Source organism: Coenobita brevimanus, chromosome 60, assembly GCF_032717465.1.
Source record: "Coenobita brevimanus isolate Jiangsu-jjx chromosome 60, ASM3271746v2, whole genome shotgun sequence".
In the NCBI taxonomy this organism is placed as follows: domain Eukaryota; kingdom Metazoa; phylum Arthropoda; class Malacostraca; order Decapoda; family Coenobitidae; genus Coenobita; species Coenobita brevimanus.
In genome coordinates this window covers 42,364,504-42,388,503 of record NC_137013.1, presented here as the reverse complement: position 1 = coordinate 42,388,503, position 24,000 = coordinate 42,364,504, and the positions used below count along the sequence as shown (strand labels likewise).

At 41.9% G+C, this 24,000-nt stretch overlaps 1 protein-coding gene across 1 annotated transcript in view; it reads left to right on the top strand.

Annotated features, from left to right (window-relative positions):
- Positions 1–24,000, top strand: part of LOC145403408 (uncharacterized) — a 62,650-nt gene that overhangs the window by 11,217 nt on the left and 27,433 nt on the right. Inside the window, exons 3-5 of the mRNA XM_080275188.1 lie at positions 3,453–3,517; positions 3,770–3,876; positions 14,898–15,096. Of these exons, the coding sequence (XP_080131314.1) occupies positions 3,453–3,517; positions 3,770–3,876; positions 14,898–15,096 (371 nt within the window). The remainder of the gene's footprint in view (positions 1–3,452; positions 3,518–3,769; positions 3,877–14,897; positions 15,097–24,000) is intronic.

Here is a 24,000-nt window from a genome sequence, read left to right as displayed (position 1 = left end):
TATATTTCTTTTTTCTCCTCCTCTTCCTCCTCCATCATCATTATCGTCTTCACATATACAGATCCATTCCCTAGATTATCGTTTTTATTCAGCTTTTTTCGGCGTGATTATATTTCTCCTTCTCCTCCTCCTCCTTCTTCTTCTTCTTTCACTAAGCTATTTTCAGCTTCGTCATATCAGCAACTTTTCATCATCATCATCATCATCCCCCTCCTCCTCCTCCTCCACCTCCTTTTCCTCCTCCTTCTCCTCCTCCTCCACCTCCTTTTCCTCCCCCTCCTCCTCCTCCTCCTCCTTTTCTTCCTCTTCATTTCCTTTTCTCCAAAATGGCAGTGATTTATGCAGCCGGCTCCGGTCATCAAAGCCTGCTGCGTGACCGGCTGTGAGTTATATAGATATCAACCGGACGCTCTGATTTGGCGGGAAAGGAGAGGATTTGGCGGGAAGGGGAAGGATTTGGGATAAGGGAGAGTTTTGGTGGGAAGGGAGAGGGTTTGGCGGAAAGGGAGGGGATTTGGCGGGAAGGGGAAGGATTTGGTGGGCAAGGAGATGATTTGGCGGGAAGGGGAAGGATTTGGTGGGAAAGGAGGGGATTTGGCGGGAATGGGAAGGATTTGGGGGGAAGGAAGGGGATTTGGCGAGAAAGGAGTAGATTTGGCTGGATGGGAGAAGAGCCGCTTTGTTGATGTTCGTGGAAGACCGTCGGATTCGCCAGGATTCTCGATTATTTTTATATGATTCTCTCTCTCTCTCTCTCTCTCGCTCTCTCTCTCTCTCTCTCACTTTTTCCTGTCATGAGGCGGTTTGGGGAGGGTAATAAAGCCTGATTGTGTTCGAGATAATGGTTCGGAATGTAAGTCTCATAAATACGTCACTCATAAAAAACTCCTACGCCTTGCTATGTAGTTTCTCAGAAGTATTAGACACCGAAACATTAGGAAAAACATCACTCTGGTCAGTATTGAATCATCAGTTGCTCATATATATTGCCAGACTAATCGCAACATTTAGAACATCGCTCAGGTACAATTTTACGTCTTTCTGACCTACCAAACTCACTGAAGCATTTGGAAACATCGCTTAGGTTGATTTTAGTCCTGTTATTACTGGAAATACCGAAATATTATTGGAAACGTTGCTCAGGTTATTATTATTATTATTTATTTTATAGAACCCGCATGTAATGATTATTTGTTGATCCTATCTTGCAACAAAATGGCGGACGGTCATATTGTTGCATAAAGGGACGTTGAGGATTCACTAGAGAGAGAGAGAGAGAGAATGAGTTGGTGGAAGGATGGAGAGAGAGGGGGTAAAAGTGTGTGTGTGTGTGGTCATAGAGATCTAGTAAATACCTATGATTGATGAAACATGATAGCTAAATACAGTGATTCTCTCTCTCTCTCCGTACATTTTCCCTCCTTCCTACATACACCTGCCAACCCATGTACTGTATATTCAATAATGCATACATGCATACATTAGCACATTCCTTTCTTCCTCCCTTCCCGATCATCCTTCCTCCCTTCTCTCTTCCATCCATTCTCTAATGTTCGTCCAGTCCTTCTCTCCTTCCCTCCCTTCTCCTCCCTCTGTACGTCTTTCCTTCCTTCCTTCCTTCCTTCCTTCCTTCCACTAATCTTCCTTTATTCCCTCCACAGAAAGAATGTTCCACCTTGGCATGCGAGATCGGCGAAGGAAGCTGAAGGAACGAAGGAAGGAGAAGGAGGAGGGGAAGGAGGAGTATAGGGTATCATCATCATCGGAGGAGGAGAAGGGGCAGACCGAGATAGTGGAGGGAAGAGACGGAAAGAAGAACGGAGCCAAGGACGTTAAGCCAAATGTCACCAAGAAGTCAATCAAATAACTTCCTTGAAAATTAGAGTCATTTGCACGCTTGATAATCTAGTCATCATTTATTCTCCCTTAATATTATCCCATTTATCAACTTCTTAATGTGTCTGTATGTGACTGGAGAAATAAACCTGCTGAGTGAATGAGCAACCAACTCAGTATCCCATAAAAGACGTTTTCTCTGGTGCACGTTATTGCTCGTTTTCTGTGAGATTACACCGCCTTCGTTAAATCTTAAAAAAAAAAATAAAAGTTGCATTAATTTGACTGGGGATGAGGCAATAAAGTGCAGGAAGACGAGGAAATATTAATATGGAAGTCCTGTGTGTCTGGAACTCATAATAAGACCTTGGATACCTTAAAAAAAAAAAGAAGAAAAAAGTCCATCAGAATCAGAGCAAATTAAGCTGAGGAGATTTGAAAGGTTGGTTTATTTTTAGTAATTTTTGTTGTACTGGAGAAGTGTAGATTTCTTAGTATCGTAAAATATGCATAACTATATTTTTAGCACAATTCAAACCCAGCCATTATTTCACTTAGATTTTTCATTTCATCACCCATCATATAGATACCCTTACCCCATTCGTACATCGCCAACATGGAGAAGAATTAACTCTGGTTGTCACGCTTAGGCTGCACTGGATCTAATGTACTGTACTGTAGACTGTAGAGACGGCAGAGGTAAACTGAAACGTGGGTTGCAAAGTCCGTAGAATTATCGGTGTGTGTGTGTGTGTGTGTGTGTGTGTGTGTGTGTGTGTGTGTGTGTGTGTGTGTGAGGGAGAGAGAGAGAAAATTATTTTTACATAAAACAGACTAAAATAAATCGCCAAGAAACAGGTGCAACGAAGCTTCTTATACTACCTATGAATGGTCTTTAAATTTTGAGGTATTGACCTTAAGGCTCGATTTTTAGGTGACCTTATTTGGGTTGTGGGTCAGAGGTCAAGGTCACTGGAGGAGAGAGAGGGGTGGTTAAAGGCCAGAATAGGAGAGAGAGAGAGAGAGAGAGAGGGAGAAATGTGAAGGCTGCATGAGTGGATGTTGATGGCAGAAACAGTGATGAGCATTGGAGTGTGAGGAGATAGTGGTATTAAACGTCAGTCTAATTATCTCCCATGCATTGTATACGCCTTCACACCACACCACACACCACTATTCCACCACAGCACACTACACTTCACCGCAATACACATCACACCTTCACAAACAACGTCACACAATGCAGCACAACTCCTCCCTATACCTCCGCATCATCCTCACACCTCTCCCACACTGCATCACCAACACGTCACACATGCCACTATGCCTCCACACACCACACACCCTCATCTACACCACCACACCCCACCACATCACACACCCTCATCTACACCACCACACCACACCACATCACACACCCTCATCTACACCACCACACCCCACCACACCACACCATCGACTCACGTGTAAAGTTTGCTGTACTACTGAAGGTTTAGCATCAAGACACCTTTCATAGTTTCTCTCTGCTACCTCCAGACGATTTTATTCACCTCAAAAAACCGCCTCCTTTATCTCTATTTTATTTCTGCTTGTCATTGAGTGGTTGTTGTTGTTAGCGCCAGAGATCAGATCCAGGTGTGGGCAGGTGGCGTCACCCAACTCAGGTGTCCATCTACCTTTTGTGGGTTTGGCAGGTAAAGTGGGTCCTACGTAAGAAAAAAATACAAGGGGAGGTAACTAGTAACTTGGATGAGTACTTAGGGTAACACTGAGGCAACTATGGTAACCTGAACGATCTAGTGACCTTATATTCCAGGGTAGCAATTGGACAGTCCGCCATGAGCACTGCAGCTAAGCGCCCCATTTTCTCTCCTCCCCCCCATTTTTTTTTAACCTTTTCATATTATCTGACGTATTTATTCTCTTTTTGCAGCTGGTGAAGGAGTGAGAGCCTCTAGCATCACCACCACACGCCACACTGCCTCATTGACATCCTCACCAGCTGCCATGATACTCTGGAGCCCGTACGCTAAGAGGAGGGTGAGTGGGGCCTGGAGTTGTGGTGGTTGTGGTTGTGGTGGCTCTGGGTCATTTGTGTGTGTGTGTGTGTGTGTGTGTGTGCTTGTAATGGTTGTGGAAGTTGTGATTTTAGTGGAGTGTGTGTGTGTGTGTGTGAGAGAGAGAGAGATTTAAGTTTCCCTCTCTTTACACCTAGTGAAGGAGTGAAAGCATTGGATCATCGCCACCCTAGGCCGCACTGCCACATAGCCCTCACGACCCGCCACGATGATACTCTGGAACCATTACGCTCAGAAGAGGATGGTGAGTTGTGGTTGTGATTATGGTTGTTGTGGTTGTCCTTGTCATTGTAATTGTTGTGGTTGTGATTGTGGTTGTTTTAGTTGTTATTCTTCTTCATTTTTTGTGATAATTGTGGTAGGTGTATTGGTTGTAAGTCTGTTTCTTGGTAGGTGTGGTAGTTGTGGTTGTTCATCTGTGTTTTTGTGGTGGTTCGTTTGGTTTTATTTTATGTGGTTGAAGTTTAGTGTGTGTGTGTGTGTGTTTATGTTATGTATATGTGTGTGTGTGTGTGTGTGTGTAATGAGGATAGGATTTATGTATGTGTGTGTATAATAAGGATTGGATTTATATATATGTGTGTGTAATAAGGTTAAGATTTATATATGTGTGTATAATAAGGATAGGATATATATATATATATATATATATATATATATATATATATATATATATATATATATATATATGTGTGTGTGTGTGTGTATATATATGAGTGTGTAATGAGGATAGAACTTATGTATATGTGTGTGTGTAATTAGGATGGGATTTATATATATATATTTGTGTGTGTGTGTGTGTCTAATGTTTACAATTTACCCCTACTCACCATTACACCTACACCCTTGGATGGGTCTCTGCAACCACTGTACCACACAGAGGGAGGTGAGTTGTGGTAGTAATTGTGGTAGTTGTGGTGCCATGTGGTTGGTGTGGTGGTTATGCTGGGTGTTGTGGTAGTGTGGAATGTTTGTTGTGTAGTTGTTGTAGTTATAGTGGATGTCGTATGTATAGTTGTAGAAATGGTACTTGTGGTAGTTGTTGTGTTGGTAGTTGTGGTAGTTGTTGTGTTGGTAGTTGTTGTAGTAGTGTAGTTGTTGTCATGGCTGTAGTTGTAAATACTGTTAATGTTCCTTTTGTATTATTTATCATCATTGCAGTTTATGGTGATGCAGCTGCAGTAGTAATAGTAGTAGTTGTTATTGCTGTTTTTCTTTGTGTTGTTGCTGTACATAAAAACAGTATTTTATATGCCAGTAACATTATTATTATTATTATTATTATTATTATTAATTTTGTTGATCTTGATGTTGTTGCTGCAGTAAATAATTATTATGGCAAAGATTATATTTGTGTAAATTGTGGTTGTTGTTGTTAGTATGAGTTATTTTGTTATTGCTGTTATTATTATTATTATTATTATTATTATTATTATGCTGATGCTGGTGAAGAGGATGTTGTTGTTGTTGTTGTAAATATGGCTCTTATTTTGTTATTGCTGTTACTGTTATGATACACTTATTATTTTATTTTATTTTTTCTGCCGTATGAGACGTGTTCTACCCATGACCTCCACCTCTGACCAATTTTTATACGAGAGAGAGAGAGAGAGAGAGAGAGAGAGAGAGTTGAGTAAAGGTAGTGTACGAAAAGTGAAAAGAAAAGAGAGGTAAATCAGTGAGAGAGAGAGAGAGAGAGAGAGAGAGAGAGAGAGAGAGAAAGAGAGTTGAGTAAAGGTAGTGTACGTAAAGTGAAAAGACAAGAGAGGTAAATCAGTGAGAGAGAGAGAGAGAGAGAGAGAGAGAGAGAGAGAGAGAGAGAGAGAAAGAGAGTTGAGTAAAGGTAGTGTACGTAAAGTGAAAAGACAAGAGAGGTAAATCAGTGAGAGAGAGAGAGAGATGAATAAAGGTAGTGTACGGTAAATGAAAAGACACAAGAGAGGTAAATCAATGAGAGAGAGAGAGAGAGAGAGAGAGAGAGAGAGAGAGAGAGAGAGAGAGAGAGAGAGAGAAAGAACCGCATTACCACCAGGAATGCAATTACATTTAACATTCTGACTCTGAAATCTGTCCGCAAAAGCGAGAGAAAGAAAAAAAAAGAGAAAATAGGACAAGGTTGGGTAAGTTTAAATCAGGTGGGTGGTTGCACGAGGACAGCTGCTCTCTCTCTCTCTCTCTCTCTCTCTCTCAAAATAACCTCACTGTGACTTGTAATTCTACTATTAATACTACCAAATACTACTACTACTACTGCTGCTGCTGCTGCTGCAAGCCACTGGTATCAGAAATAGTAGTAGAAGCAGTGATAATAATAATAATAATAATAATAATAATAAAATAATTAAACGTAAATTAGCCACGACGTTAATGATGTAAATCATTAATATTATTCCTACCAAGAAAACTAAAAATTCTCTCTCTCTCTCTCTCTCTCTCTCTCTCTCTCTCTCTGATAACCTGCATAATTGATAACTGACTTAATGATTTGTCTGCAAACACACTAATTCCGTTTATCCCTAATTGCATTCATGACTGAAAATATATGGCGACAATGTAATCTTTCTTCCGATACTAATGTAATCTCTTTCTTCCATTATTCCTTTCTTTCTTTCTTTCTTTATTCCTTCCTTCCTCCCTTTCTTTCTTCCTTTCTTTATTCTTTCCTTCTTTCCTTTCCTTCTTTCTCCTTTTCTTTTTTTCACGGCTTTTCCATTTCTTTGGTTTTCTTCCTGTATCTCTTTTTTTGTTTTGTTTTTTTCGTTCGTATACAGAATTTTTTTTATATGGTGTTAATTCGGCTTCTCTCTTATAATGTTACATGAACTGTGGAAGGCTGGGAGTGTTGTGGTGTGTGGTGAGGTTGGAGAATGAGGGATTGACTAGGAGAGTGCATGTGAGTGAGGCAGAGAGGGAGACCGAGGATGTTGTGGCAGGGGGGGGAGGGATGAGGAAGGTGCGAGTTCGAGGGAGGGTAGCCTGATGGACTTAGGACAGGGCGACTTGGAGGCGATTTGTTCATAGTACATCACCCACTCCCTCGAGGATGAAGGCGTCTGGCTGTAGATGGATAGATAAATTTTGTAACAATAATTCCTCCCGATATAAAGCACTGGAATAAAGATTGTTTAGTTGTATAGAGTTGTAAATATTATAAACCCGCGCTCATTCAGGCGGCCATGTTTGTTTGTGTTGTTTATATTTGCGCGGACGATTAGCTTTTGTTTCGAGTTTGCCAGAGCGGCCTTTGTTTCTATCGTTTATGTGGGCTTATTTTTATTTCATGTTTATATTTCGCTCAAAATGGGTTTGGCTTTACTGTTTTTTATATATATCCAATCATAAAAAAGCTTAGCAAGTACCCCATAAAACTCACATTTTGAAAGTTGTTTATGTGGGTGATGGTCTAGTGTGTTTAGTATACCTGTATGTGTTCCCTCTAAGGTGTTTTTTTTTTCACATAATGCCGTTCAGGGAAGAGGGGCTGGTCACCGTTGTCTTAAATATCGGGACAGTAGCCTAGCCCTGGGCCCCTACCTGTGTATATGGGGCAAAATGGGATGGGATGAAGGATGGGTGAGCGATTTCTGCCCGACTTGGACATTTCAACAAACACGAAGGTATCAGGAACTATATAAAATTTGGCTCTGTTTATATTTTTTCTTAGAGGGAACAGTGTCTCTCCGTGCATAAAAAAAAAAGTTAAATAATTGAGGTTAAGAATAACATTAATTCGTCAATAAGGCTAAAAAAGTGGTATGTAAAATGGCCACCTTATCGCTCTGGAGTAGATAAAGTAGATAAAATAAAAAGTAAATAAAAGACCATAAAGTAGATAAAAGTAGATGGAATAAGATAAATAGATAAATTCGCCGATAAGATTCTTGCGGTGTCTGTACATGGGTTCTGAATCCACCTAATTAGGCTTGGATTCCACTCCTTCATGTCTGTTTTTCTTTCTTTTATTTTTCTTATACGATGCGAGGTTCCTTTGTTTATAACCCTTTTATTTTTTTTTCTTCCGAGACCTGGTTTACGATTCTTGGTTAATTAAGAAGGGAAAAATGGAGTGAGAATGAGAGAGAGAGAGAGAGAGAGAGAGAGAGAGAGAGAGAGAGATGGAAAAAAAGGTAAATTTAGAGAGAGAGAGAGAGAGAGAGGCAAGAAGGAATTAAAATTTTTGAAAGGGCTTTGTGTAAACTTGCGCTACATTTCCCAGGACTCGGTGTGTGCCTTTTTGCTGCGTTTGATCCCATGTTAAAGTGACTGAATATCCGGCAATCCGAATTTGGACAAAGGGAGAAGTTGTTGAAATGAGACGAAGCGAAGATTATGACGACGGAAAGAGAAATTGTAAGCGATGCGAAAGGAAATAATAAAGATAATAATATTAATAATAATAATAATAGCAACAACAGCAATTTGTATATGGCTTGCGTTAGGAGTGTAATGCTGTATGGTAGTGAGATCTGGGCAGTAAAGGAAGAGGATATTCGTAGGCTCAAACATACAGAAACGACAATGATTAGGTGGATGTGCAGTGCGTCCTTGAATGCGAGTCCTGGGGGTGCTAGGTTTACCATTAAAGAGAGGAAGGATAGGACTGGAGTGTATTGGTTTTGTGATGGGGGGGGGGTAGATTGAGATGGTTTGGACATGTGGAGAGGATGGAGGATGATAATTTGGGTGCGGAAGGTGAGAAGTGTGAACGTCGAAGGAAGGGTTGCGAGAGGCAGACCGGAAAATACCTGGGACGAGGTCATAGAGTGCGACCTCAGGGATAAGAGACTGAATAGGGAGGCTGCCAGAGGTCAAGCAGCGCGGAGAGCCAACATTACGTGACCAAGGCCGACGTACGCAAGCATGTTGGAGCATTTATAAACGATACGAACGATACAATTGTCGTCATCATCATCATCGTCATCTCGACCTTTCCCAGCTAAAGATGGAGAAAGGAAGGACCCAAAAAGCAAGGGTTGATACAGTACATAGCTCGGTAGAGGAAAAATGTGTTAGAAAAATAATAAATTTATAAAGTAGACAAGGGGCAAGAAACTGTAAGAAATAACGTAAAGGGTATGAAACGAAGAGAAGTAGAGGGGAAGGAGGAGACATACGGTAATTGGAATAAAATAAGAGAACAGGGGAAAAGGGAGAAGTATATAAACAAAGGGGAATAGAGAGGGGAAAGTTGAAGTAATGTCAGTGATATATGATGAAGGTTAATGATGGCAAACTAGAGAAATAATACTATGCGAAGGGAAAATAGGGGAAAGAGGGAGATAAATGCCAGTTGGGGTTAGATGGAAAAATTATCAGAGGGGAATTAGGGGAATTATTTGAAAAAGTTATGGAGGGAGAGAGAGAGAGAGGGGGGAGATTAATCGAAAAAAGATTAATAAAAATATAAAAGTTCGTCCCACACCTCCCCCCAAAAAGCACAAAATGAGAAAGCAATATTGACGAGATGACAACAAAAGCACAGACGAGAGAGAGAATGGGAGGGGGGGCGGGAGGAGGAGGAGAAGGGGGGAAGGAAAAAGAGAAGGAGAAAGGGAGACGATAAAAAAAGCTAGGTGACTGGAAAGAGGAAACACAAAGGAGCCGAATCTGTCAGTGTGGCTATATCCGCGGGAGGGGTAACGCGCACGCCGCCACCGCTCCCGTCACCCACACGCAACTTTTCCCTCCATAATCTTAAAAAATCACACCCAAAATGGCGGAACTTCGGCGCACACCCACTTAACCAGAGCGAAAGTGCTCTATCTCATTCCTAACGACCCGCTCGGGCCAGAAACTTTTGAATTATGTGAAGGAAATTGAAAAAAAAAGGGCTGTACTATTTTTTTTCGGTGTAGTTGTGCATTGGAATTTAAATATGGAGTGACTGAGAGGCGTTGCAAGGTGGCTGGTAAGTTAAATTATTGCTTTTTGGCTTGTATGTATATTTTTTGAATTTATGGTTTTCTTTCCGTAGAGTTCAGACCTTAGGTAGGCTTGGTACTTTGTTATTGTCAGTAGATGAGTTCATTCACTTCAGGAAAACCCGGACCATGTAGAGCAGTGGTTCCATAACTAGGTATACCCCTTTTACTCTAACTTGGCAAAAAAGAAATCCTACCTCATTAACACTAGATGATGCTAGTCACGAAGAAGGATGTAGAGCCATATTATTGTCTTATTCTACCACTGAGCTACGTGAAATAAGCTACGAAAGGACGAATATAGTGGGCCAGGTGATTAACAGATGATACTAGTCACGAAGAAGTGCTGACGGTAGGAAGTAGAGTCATATTGTCTTATTCTGCCTCTTAGCAACGTGAAATAAGCCGCATAAGGACGAAAATCTAGGTCAGGTTAACGTTAAGGACTCCATTAGGTTCCTTTACCTGACGGGACTGGTCATTTCCTACAAACTCAAGCACTAAGTCGTGGCATCATGAAAGAGAAGTAGTAGTAGTAGTAATAGTAGTAGTAGTAGTAGTAATAATAGTAGTAGTAGTAGTAGTAATAGCAGCAGTAGTAGTAGTAGCAGCAGGAGTATTATTATTAGTAGTAGCGGCAGGAGTATTAGTAGTAGTAGTAGTATTGAGGGAAGAATGTGGTTATTGAGGGAAGATTGTGGTTATTGAAGGAAGATTGTGGTTATTGAAGGAATATTGTGGTTATTGAAGGAAGATTGTGGTTATAGAGGGAAATTGTGGTTATTGAAGGAAGATTGTGGTTATTGAAGGAAGATTGTGGTTATTGAAGGAAGATTGTGGTTATTGAAGGAAGATTGTGGTTATTGAGGGAAGATTGTGGTTATTGAAGGAAGATTGTGGTTATGGAGGGAAGATTGCGGTTATTGAAGGAAGATTGTGGTTATGGCGGGAAGATTGTGGTTATTAAAAAAGAAATTCCATCTGACTCCATCTGGCCAACAACTGAGTGGAATTAAAGCAAACACATTTTCAAGTCTCTGGCTGATTAGAGATAGATTTACCCCTTATATGTCAGTTTCTCTCTCTCTCTCTCTCTCTCTCTCTCTCACATAGACTTCTGGAATTCATGGTGATAAAAGCAGCATTTTTTAAATATTTTTCCTGTTACGGTGCGTTATTTTTTTTTTTCTGTGGGGAGAGAGAGAGGGAGAGAGAGAGAGAGAGAGAGAGAGGGAGAGAGAATATATTATGAGCTAATCCATTTTCGGCGTTATCATCAGTGTTCCGGTTGAGAGAGAGAGAGAGAGAGAGAGAGAGAGAGAGAAGTGGTGTAGTGAAGAGGGTGAATGTCATTATGGTGGAGGCAGTGACCATTATGTTAATAGAATTGAACCCGTCCCATTGCTGAGAGAGAGCGAGAGAGAGAGAGAGAGAGAGAGAGAGAGAGAGTACGTTGAGTGTAAGCAGAGAGAGAGAGAGAGAGAGAGAGAGAGACCATGAATCCCTTTGATGTTAATAATTTGAGAGGGCTTCTGTTTTCTCTGAGCTCCCTCCTCCCCCTCCCCGTCTCTCTCTCTCTCTCTCTCTCTCTCTCTCTCTCTCAGCCTCAAGAAACCCCCCAAAATGAACTGCATCGTGGTGCCTTTCTCAAGATTTGCACCATCGTTTTTTTTTTTAATAGCAGAAGAAAATCGTCTGCAAAAAACAAAATAAATATAAATAAATAAACTTCCACTAAATTCCCCATCATAGAGCGATCCCTTAACCCCCTCGCTGTAGTGGCTTATTCTAAAGGGTTATTCTGTTGCTTCCAGACGATTTCACTCAGCTCTCTTGTTAGTGAGAAGGTTAACACTCAGGGTCCTACAGTATGTCTCACTTACCAGGAATGCAACATGGTACTAGAGTTGTCCCACCCGTCAGAGGTTTATACAAGGTTGATTTAAATCGTCTGGAGATAACAGGAAGAAAGTGGAAATAGTAGTAGTAGGAGAATAAATGATAGAATAATAATAAATAGTGATAATAAAAATAATAATAATAATAATAATAATAATAGTAGTAGTAGTAGTAGTAGTGGTGGTGCTGGTGGTAGTGTTATAGTAGTAGTAGTAGTAGTAGTAATAATAATAATAATAATAGTAACAACAATAATAAAGCGACAGAAAACTTAGTGCATAATACAGTTTAATGATCTCGGTATGAAATGAATGTCCTGTTGACAAATAAATAAATAAATAAATACATAAATAACATAAGTAAATTCATAACTAAATAAATACATAAATAAATAACATGAATAAATACATAAATAAATAAATAAGTAAATTCATAAATAAATAAATACATAAATAAATAACATGAATAAATATATAAATAAATAAATACATAAATAAATAACATAAATAAATAAATACGTAAATAACAGAGCGGAGCCTGGCTAATACCTTCCATTATACTACATTTTTAAGTGTGAAAAAATTAGGCTCACTTGCGAATTAACTTGAATTATTTATAACTCATGATGTATGGAAGTGTATGAATATGTAATGTACCCGGTATGGAAATGTATGGAAGTATAATGGAAATGTATGGAAGTGGAATGTATGGAAATGTGTGGAAGTATAATTGATGGAAGTATGCTGGAAATGTATGGAAGTAGAATGTGTGGAAATGTATGGAAATAGAATGTATGAAAATGTATGATGTACGGAAGTGTGTGAATGTCTAATGTATGGAAACGTGTAAAGAATGGAGATTTGTGGAAGTAGAATGTATGGAAATGTATGAGGTATAAAAATGTATGGAAGTAGAATGTACGGAGATGTATGGAAGTAGAATGTATGGAAATGTATGATGTATGAAAATGTATGGAAGTTGAATATGGAAATGTATGATGTATGGAAATGTATGCATGTATGATCCTCGTGCGAATGTATCTAGAAAATGTGTGAAATGTACAAACTTGCACTTTTGAATTACGATTGAAATATAATGTATGAAAGTGTATGAATGTGTGGCCAGAAAAAGGTGTATTAAAATAGAAAATGTATGAAACGATTACTTTGAAAATGATACACGATTTAGATGTAATGAATGGAAATGTATAAATGTATGATGTATGGAAATGTATGAAAGTGTGATGCTTGCGTGAATATGAGAGCAATGTGACGAGGGGAAAATGTTGAAATTGAATAAGTATGAATGTACTGTTTTCATCACCATCATTATCATCGTTGTCCTTGACTTTCTCTAGGTACGTGTGTGTGTGTGTGTGTGTGTGTGTGTGTGTGTGTGTGTGTAGAACCAAGTATTACTCATAAATAAAGCGTCAGAAAATTATACGAACAGAGAGAGAGAGAGACAGACAGACAGAAAGACAGACAGACAGTCAGAGAGGGCATATAACTACACTCCATCTTCCTTTCTTCCTACCATACCTTCCTCCTCTAATCCCTTCTCTCCCTAAGCCTTCTCTCTGCCATGCGTCACCCTAGTAATATATTCCTTATTTCCTGGCTGAAAAGGAATCATTTCTTGGGATTCCGTTTGGTTTTCCCGCGTCGGAGATAAATTTCCACAGCTTTCGTCTCTGCGACCTCACGACGATGATGGTCCTTGATTCCTGGAAGAGAAAGGCCTAACGCTGTCTCATGCCTTTCAGTTGACATCCGCCAGTCCCTTTCACAAACTCCCGTCACCCTGCAAGACGCATGGCATCTGAGTGTGAGCTGCATAGGGCTTCTTGGAATAGTTCAGCGTGTGAGAAGCCATTATCTTATTTTTAAATCTGTCAGTCTATTGTACATCAATCTGCGTCAATCAATATCTGTTTCTATATCTATCTATACACATGCATTCATACATATGTTTTTGCTTTTTATCCCTTCACAGGACGCGATGTGTGGCAATAGTTCGCCTGCTATACACAGATACCATGAATAATCAATTGTATATACCTGAATAACCCATGTAAACAAATGAAATATAGCCAGTCTCCACGTATGGATGTGTGTAACGGAATATACAGGAAATAACTGAACGGTAACAGTAACGTAACAAAAACGGTAACAATAGCGATTACCGATATTCAATGGTTTGTAGAGAGAGAGAGAGAGAGAGAGCCGTAACGCAATTCTGTCCAATGTTTATTACGGCTCAGAGTTGTTTATCCATAGCCGGTCCGATTTAAAGGTCAGAGGTCAAGGTCACAGGGTCACATGGGTCTCTCTCTCTCTCTCTCTCTCTCTCTCTCTCTCTCTCTCTCTCAACAACCGTATATGGGCAGGGATCTCAATAAATGTGCGGTTTATGAGTGGATGGATTCTTTCTCTCTCTCTCTCTCTCTCTCGTGTTCATGAGTATAGATCTCCGATAATTATGAATAGATATATCAGAAGGCTATTGTTCACACACACACACACACACACACACACACACACACACACACACACACACACACACACACCTGTAGCCTTATTTTCCTCCTTTTGCAGCTTATATCACACAGCTCATTGGCGGAAAAAGACATTGCTATGGCTCTACGTCTTTCCCATAGCACTTCTTCGTGACTAGCATCATAATCAAGCGTTAAGCTCCAAGTATAACTCAGTATTCAAGATGGAGAGATGCCAGTTTTAGGTCAAGTTGAAGTAAATGGATTATAGTGAGAAACGTAACTAACAAGAATTTTATCTATGTCACAGATCGAAGAGGAGGGAGCTATCTATCTATCTATCTATCTATCTATCAGTCTATCTACCTATACCGTATCTATCTGTCTTTAACCCTCCCACAGAAGGAAGAGGAGAAGGGTAGCTGCGGTGGGTCTGCCAAGGGTATGGAGGGCTGTCTGTCTATCTGTCTATCTACCTACCCATCTATCTGTATCTATCTATTTATCTATCATCAACTCAGAATTGAAAGGAGATAGCGGGGGTGGAGCTACATAGGGCGTGGGGGTCTATGGTTCTATTTATCTATCTGCCTACCTCCCTATCTATATCTATGTCTGCGTATCTATCTACCTATCGATCTGTCTATCTATCTATCTATCCCGCAGAAAGAAGAGGAAATGGGTAGCGGCGGTGGAGCTACCAAGGGCGTGGGCGGCTACAGACCCACGGTAAACTGGCGGGAGATAACCATCCGCCGGAGGAGCGTAGCCGATAAGCAGGTCCTGGCGTGCATCGTGCTGTCAGGCCTCGTTATCATCATCATCGGCATCGTTATCACCATCCTCGGCTTCCTCGTCATCGCTAGTGAGTAGTGATGAATATTCCTGTGTCTTATAGTTAGAGGTTTATATTGCTCTCTCTCTCTCTCTCTCTCTCTCTCTCTCTCTCTCTCTCTCTCTCTCCCTGCCCTAGGGTGGGAAAGGAGGTCCGGATGATGATGATGATGATGTATCTTTATATCCGAAAATTTTATCACTTATAAAAATTATCACCATTCATGGATTTCTTGTGATTCCTGGTAAGTACTGCTGTTACTTCATTACCATTACTGTTACCTGCGGTTGCTTTATTACTGTTACTGTTACCTGCAGATACTTTATTACTGTTACTGTTACCTGCAGATACTTTATTACTGTTACTGTTACCTGCAGATACTTTATTACTGTTACTGTTACCTGCAGATACTTTATTACTATTACTGTTACCTGCAGATACTTTATTACTGTTACCTACAGATACCGTATTGTATTCTGTTCTGTATTTGTTCAGTCGTATTACCGTAACATCTCGTAATCGGCAACATCATCGCAATCATCAGCTTAGCGTTCTTCGTCATTGCCAGTGCTAAGGGGTATGCATCTCTGTAACTCTGTTTTGTATATTTTGTATCGCCAGGGAATTGAGTATCGTCCTGAAATTTGGCGAATACATTTGGGGAAAGTCGAAATCATTTGAGAAAAGTCGAAATCTTTTGACACGAACATTGGGTCATTGAAGAGTTCCGTTAGTTTTCGATTCTTCTCAGTAATATTTGGATAAACTTCGGGATGTAAAAGAAGGTGTGTTTTAGAGAGAGAGAGAGAGAGAGAGAGGCGGATATGGCAATTTCCACTCCTCTCCAACCCTAACTCCCTAGATAGATACAACATAGATAGACACATAGAGAGAGAGAGGGGAGAGGGGATATAGCTATTTCCACTTGCCCCAACCCCCGAGAGAGAGAGAGAGAGAGAGAGAGAGAGAGAGAGAAATTATACGGATGGGGGTGTTTTTTCCTCCGTACTCCCACCCCCTTTAAAGAAAAAAATACAATATGTAATGTTTCGGATAGGCCCAAACAAGCATCCCTAATTATGTAGCTTAAGTACAGTACTACAGTGCTCTGGGACCCTCTCATTACTGCTAATTGCCTCATTACCCCCCCCCTCTCTCTCTCTCTCATACAAATTCTTATATCTGTCTTTCTGTACCAATAAAAAGTAATAGGATTTATTTATCTATGTGTCGGTGTCACATAAAATACACACATTCTCCCAGCACACACACACACACACACACACACACACACACACACCTGGGGAATATGAATCAACCAGTCTCGGTGCACATAACATAGATTTTGGAATAGGAAAGAGCCCCGAGAGGAACCACAAGCAATCTGTATATGCTCTCGCCTGCCCCACATCTGTTCCCTCTCCTCTGCCTCTCTTCCCTCTCCTCTGCCTCTCTTCCCTCCTTTCCCCTCTCCTTTCCCCTCTCCGCTTCCCCTCTCGTTTCCCATTTCCTCTTCTCTCCCCCTCCCATCTCACCTCATCTTGTTTTTTTCTTTCATTTTCCTGTTCAGTAATCCCTTCCTCTGCCACACTCGATTTCTCTCTCTCTCTCTCTCTCTCTCTCCCTCTCCCTCTCTCTCTCCCTGTGTGTGTGTGTGTGTGTGTGTGTGTGTGTGTGTGTGTGTGTGTGTGTGTCTTTATTTCTGTCTATATCTGTCGCTCAGTCTCTGTCTGTAAATTTTATATTCCACATACACAAAACACATAATTCATACCATATTCAACTTTGGTCTGACACGCAACGGTTCGAATAGAGAAGACTCCCTCCTGAGAAACTACAAGCAGTTTATCGGGCCACCTCTCTAATTGGGGATTATCCAGCTCGCTCAGTTTCTCGCGTTATGGGGCAAGCGATTTCGTTACCCCTGCGCCCGTGTCAAAGAAAATGGGGTGTGTTTTGGGAGGGATTAGGTCGGGTGGGTTGTGTGTTGGGTTCGTAATGATTTCAGCGTGTTGGGGTTTTTAGATTGGTTTTAGAGAGAGAGAGAGAGAGAGAGAGAGAGAGAGAGAGAGAGAGAGAGAGCACGTTTAGGTACTTTGGTTTCCTCATGTTTCTCCACAAAATCAGTCTACAGTCAGAAGCACACTCGAGCGCCCTTCTGCACTTGAGGTGAGCATTTATTCCACGTGGTTTTGTGAAGTTGTTTTTGACGTGTCCAGAGGGGCCGCCAAATACAGTGTGTGTGTGTGTGTGTGTGTGTGTGTGTGTGTGTGTGTGTGTGTGTGTGTGTGTGTGTGTGTGTGTGTGTGTATAACTCACTTATTCATTCGCCCACTCACGGTCATTCAGTTATTCACATCACCACCACCTTCACCCCAAATACAGCTTTAATGCACCACCACCACAAACACAACTTTATAACTCCACTCCATCACCACCACAACCACTACCACCACCTCCACCACCACAACACCCTACACACACCTACACCTACAACATAAACACGCCGTCATCCTTCACCATAACAACAACTAAACATAAGAATTTTTAGGGAACCAACTTTCCTTGAACTTTGCCTGAGGTAATGAAGTATGCTGAGTTGCTTGAGGAGAGAGAGAGAGAGAGAGAGAGAGAGAGAGAGAGAGAGAGAGAGAGAGAGAGAGAGAGAGAGAGAGAGAGAGAGATTTTGATGTATAGTACAGGCCGAGTCTAAATTAGGTATTGTCAGAATAGGGAATGCTCATTCTTTTTCTTATACCAATATAATACATGCATCGAAATAAAAGAAATATGCATACATACAGATAGATAGTTAGATAGATAGATAGATAGATAGGTGGATAGACAGATAGATATAGATATATATGTATTCCAGCTCTGTGTGTGTCAAGATCATATCACGGAAACAAGATTACCAGTGGCCGTCTCAGGGTGCTGCTGTGATATTTGTGTGTGTGTGTGTGTGTGTGTGTGTGTGTGTGTGTGTGTGTAACCTCACATCTCCCTCACCTTATAAGCAGCTACTATCTAATACTGCCGCTAGTCATGATGAAGTGGTGGCATAAAGTCCTACAGGGTATTCTGTGACGTGCACACGGGCTCATTTTGTGAGGAACGAATATTGTTCACCCAGATTTTGGAAAAACATTACCCCTTTCATGGTGGGAACAACTCATAATTTTTATTCATCCTAGAGGCGGTCAGAACAGCTAGAGTTTTCACAGTTCTATATATATGTGTGTTGAGATGGTCAGTAGATATATCCCGGCAACAATACATCCGATTTCACCCCTTCATCAAAACAAATCTCCCCTAAGATAAAATTGGCAGCCACACTAATGTAATAAGCTGCATTATACTGAAGGCGTGTACTGCAGGCTTGTGACATCATATTATGACTGACACCAAGACGATGACTAACACTTGAGGTATGTGTGTGTGTGTGTTTCAATTCTGTTTTAGACTTGATGTGTTCCATGAGGCGCAGCATTTCTACGTTCCACACTACTTTGCCTGTAATTATCACCTCAGCCCCTACTTCCTGCAATAACACCATCATCTGAACTTACTTCGTATAATCTACACTCATTTCACCTCACCTTAACTCACCTCACCTCACCTCAACTCAGCTCACTCCACCTCACCACACCTCGCCACTCTATTTTCCTTTCTTACTTCCTGCAATAATCTTCTTCAGTTCCTCAGGCAGCTCCCTAATCACCTCACTTCACCTCACGTAATCCCCCTAGTTTTACCCCCTCGGTCTTATATTTCTTCACCCTCTGCTGACCTGCCCCAAGCTGCTTTCACTTCACCTAACGTAACCTAACCTCACCTCACCTCACCTACCCTAACTCATCCTGACCTCACCTACTCCACCCTATGCTACCCCAGCCCAACCTTAACTCATATAACCCACCCTACCCTAACCCTACCCTGCCCTACACTCATCTTACCTCACCACTCTAATTTCTCTCCCTCCACTCATTGCACTCCTCCGTATTGAGTGGGTGAGCAGCGTTTAAGTGGGTGTCCATTGCGTGCAGATGGTGGTGACGGTGGTGGTGGTGGGGGAGCGAGGTCACCCTGCCCATTCCACTGATTTGACACTGTGGGGGGGCATGGATTTTGTGTGTGTGTGTGTGTGTGTGAGGGAGAGAAGAGAGAGAGAGAGAGAGAGAGAGAATTTGTGTCTTTTTTCAGCAACAACAGTACATCCAGTGCCAAAGTACCCCTTTCTTATGATGTAGGGTCCCGCGGCTAGGCTAGTGTAGTACATGACCACGATACTTCCTTTGATGGCATTACCTACGAGATCAAAAGAAACTCCAGTCACCCTTTTGGGGATTGAATGTATGTATGGCTGTCACTCCGACCGGGACATTGCACCAGACACGAAGAAGAAGTGGAAGAAGAAAGGCAAATAGAAGAAAATGAAGAAGAGAAGAACAGGAAGAAGACAGGCAAACAGAAGAAGACGAAGAAGAGAAGAGTAAGAAGACAGACAAACAGAAGAAGACGAAGAAGAAAAGAAGAGGCAGAAGACAGGCAGATGGAAGACGAAGAAGAAGAGTGAGAGGACAGGCAAACAGAAGAAGAGGAAGAAGACAGACAAAAAGAAGAAGAAAAGAAGAGTAAGAAGACAGGCAATAGAAGAAGACGAAGAAGAAAAGAAGAGTATGAAGTCTGACAAATAGAAGAAGACAAAGATGACAAAGCACCACGACCACCACAGCAAGAAGAAGAAAAAAAAGCAACAGGCTAATGAAGAAGAAGAAGAACAACAACAACAACCTTGTGGAGAAGAACAAGAAGGACGAAAAGAAGAACAACAACAAGAGCCCCATGCCTTAGAGCTGTACTACACACGTCCTTAACTCGACAAATTAATTCACAACTCAAAATACGTTTATGTAAAACAGATGAAACGTCAACCATGCTGTGTGAAGTGTGGGGGTGTGGGGTCAGAGGGAGGGGAGCGCATGAAGGGGGAGGGGAAGGAGCACTGAGAAGGGGGAGGAGATAGTGGGGAGAATAAGGAGGGGATGAGGGAGGGGAGGCTTTTGAGGAGGGGGAGAGGAGACTGAAGGGGGTGGAAGTGGACTGTGCAGGTAGTGGGAAGAGGGGGGGTGGAAGTAAGGAAGGGGAAGGGGAGAGGAGAGGAGAGGAGAAGAGGGGAGGGGAACAATATAAAGGGATGTGAAAGGCTTGGAGGGGGAGGAGAGTAGAGGGTGGGGGGACATGGAAGGGGTAGAGGGGTGGGGGGACATGGAGGGGGTCGAGGGGTGGGGGAGGGCATGGAGGGGCTTCAAAACTCTGGTATTTAAAGTTAGTTACTGTGAGCCCCTCTGAAAAATGCTAATTACCTTGCTTGTGTGTGTGTGTGTGTGTGTGTGTGTGTGTGTGTGTGTGTGTGTGTGTGTGTGTGTGTGTGTGTGTGTACTCCAGTGGGTGTGAAGGCATGGAGTGTTTATGAACGCGCTGAGCATTTTACTAGGCATTGTGTGTGTGTGTGTGTGTGTGTGTGTGTGTGTGTGTGTGTGTGTGTGTGTGTGTGTGTGTGTAAAACTGCAACATGTAAAAGACTACCAGGGTAAGAATTGTATACACTGGTGACCTTTGACCCTTGACCTTGATATAACCCTGCCTGGATGGATAAGGTCAACAGCTGTCACTATATTTAAGACGGGGTTTGTATGTCAGAGATTTTAAAGTTAGGGCTCGAATAGAACGGACAGACAGACAGAGATATAAAATGACAGGCAGAGGGACAGATACACACACACACACACACACACACACACACACACACACACACACACACACACACACACACACACACACTACCAGATCAGCAATAAATAAAGCATTATGGCGTTGAAAGGAATAAATATAAAAAAAGAAATCTAACTTTCTGTGCTTATGACTCTCTCTCTCTCTCTCTCTCTCTCTCTCTCTCTAAAAGTTTGATATAATGTAAATTATTATGGGTCATTAAAAAGGATAATTAGGAGTAATTACCGATAGTGAAAAATGCAACTTCTGAGAGAGAGAGAGAGAGAGAGAGAGAGAGAGAGAGAGAGAGAGAGAGAGAGAGAGAGAGAGAGAATATGATGAAGGAAATTGAATGCAGGATGTGTGTGTGTGTGTGTGTGTGTGTGTGTGTGTATGCATGAGTGCCTCTAGTATTAGATTCTGTTTGAGCGCCGTGTGTGCGTTTTTTCTCACATTTCTTTGTGTGTGTGTGCGCGTCTGTGTGTACACCCGCATGTGTGTTTTTCCTCGCTTTGTGTGTGTGTGTGTGTGTGTGTGTGTGTGTGTGTGTGTGTGTGTGTGTGTGTGTGTTTGCCCCTATACCTACCTACCACTCTTAATTTATTTTCTAGCGAATTATCCTTCATACATACACACATACTTACATACACGTACATACATAGATACATACATAATATACATACACGTGTGAATACCTACCTACGTGTACAATATTTCTACTTACTTACCTACCTACCTTCATAACTACCTACCTGCCTACTTCCTGAAATGTTTGCCCATGTACTTACCTTCTGACCCACCTACCTACAAACCTATCTACCTACACACATACCTACTTACCCACCTACCTACCTCCATATCCTCTTACGCTCCTACAAGGCTCTTCACCTCTGACCTCTAATATGAGAGAGAGAGAGAGAGAGAGAGAGTGGACAGGTGTAAATTTAATGAGAAGAGGGAAGAGGGTATGTGAGTTATGTTTTCAAGAGAGAGAGAGAGAGAGAGAGTGAGTGGACAGGTGTAAATTTAATGAGATGAGGGAAGAGGGTATGTGAGTTATGTTTTCAAGAGAGAGAGAGAGAGAGAGAGAGAGAGAAAGAGAGAGAGAAAGAGAGAGAGAGAGAGAGGGGGGGGGAGCCGCATGAGAGAAGAGTGAAAGTGAGAAGAGAACGAAAGGTGAGAGTTAAATCAATGTGTGACAGAGAGAGATAGATAGATAGATAGATAGATAGATAGATAGAGAGAGAGAGAAACGTTAGCCACCCACCCACATACACAGATCCTTACCTACCTTACTCACCTGTCTGTCTGTCTGTTTACATTCCCACCTTCCTGCCTACCTTCCTAAGTACTTACCTGTTTGCCTACCTTCCTTGTTACTTACCTACCTAGCTACCTGGCTACGTGCCTGCCTACCTATCTGCCTGCCTACCTACCTTCCTACCAACCTACCTACCTACCTACCTGCCTTATTACTTCCTACCTTCCTACCTGCCTAATTACTTGTCTACCTTCCTACCTGCCTAATTACTTGTCTACCTGCCCACCTAATTACTTACCTGCTTGCTACCTACCTTGTTACTTACCTACCTGCGTGCTTATTAATCTCTCTCTCTCTCTCCCTCTCTGCTAACCGGCATAGTCACCAGCCTTATCTCTCTGTATATCACTTCTTTCTCAACCTTCCTAGTCTACCCTTTTTATTCTTCATTCCCTCTCGCTCTACTTATACCTACTTACCTACCTACCAGTCTACCTACCTACCTACCTACCTACCTACCTACCTACCTACCTACTTGTTTATGTGGCTTCTTACCTGCATGTGTGAATGGCTGTCTACCTGCCTGTATTTTCACCTGTCTAATTATCCTGTCAATTTTTATCTATCCATGTTTATATATCTATCCATTCATGTATCACTTCCTCTCCCTTTGCCTCTTCCTCGTCCCTCCATCTGTGTATCTGTCTGTCTATTCATATATCTATCAGTCCTTGTACCTATCTATCTATCTGTCTATCTATTTATCTATCAGTAAGTCTGTATATCTGTCTGTTCATAAAATGTGTACCTTTCCCCTCCAGTCCTGTCTTTCTCTCCACAGCTACTGACCTCTCTATCCATCCATCCATCTATCTATCTATCTATCTATCTATCTATCTATCTCTATTACTATCCATATCTACCCTTTCCCCTACCTCCCCCCTCCCCCGTAGAGCAGGAGGCAGCGTTTAAAGGTGACAGCTCGGCCTGAAATATGCCAACCTCACCCTTCCCGCCATCCACCTCCCTCTCTCTCCCTCCCTCCCTCCCTCTCTCCCTCCCCCCTCCCTCCCTCCCTCCCTATAACCATTTTTATGGGATTTTCATTTTTGTTTATTGATTTATTTTTTAATTGGGTGTCTGTGGAGAGGTATATGAAAGAGTGAGGTTTGGGTTGGAGAGAGGGCAGTGTGATGACCGTGGATTATTATTATTATTATTATTATTATTATTATTATTACTGTTTTAGGTGTTTTTGTTGCTGTCTTTCTTCTTTCTCCTCTTCATGTTGTTGTTGTCGTTATTATTATTATTATTATTATTATTATTATTAGTTATGAGGTGGGAATGGGTCACCTTCTCTCTCTCTCTCTCTCTCTCTCTCTCTCTCTCTCTCTCTCTCTTTCTCTCATATTTTTTCTTTACTCTGGCTGTGGACTTCTAAGACCCCCGCTCCCAGCTCCCCCCCCCCACTCTTTCCTAATTTGTGGGTCTGGCTGTATGTTCCCTCCCCTCCCCTCCCCTCCCCTCCCTGCATTCTCCTTCTCTTCCCACTCCCCCCTCCTCTTTCTTCCTCTTTCCCCCTCCCCTCCCTTGCTCTCTCTTCCCTCTCCTCTTCCTCATTCTTCCTTTCTCCCCCCCTCCCCTCCCTTCCCTTTCCTAACTCTCTTCTCCCCTCATATTCCCCTCTTTCTTCCCTCCCGTATTTCCCTTTACCTTTCCTACCCATAACTTGCTGTCTCTCCCTCCTCTCTTTCCCCTCACCTCTTCCTCCCTTCCTAGCTCTCTCTCCCTTGCCCTCTTTCCCCTCACTTCTCTCTATTTCCCCTCCTCTTCTTGTCTCCCCCTCCCTCTCTTGCCACTCATTTCTCTTTCCATTCGTATCCTCATTTCCTTTG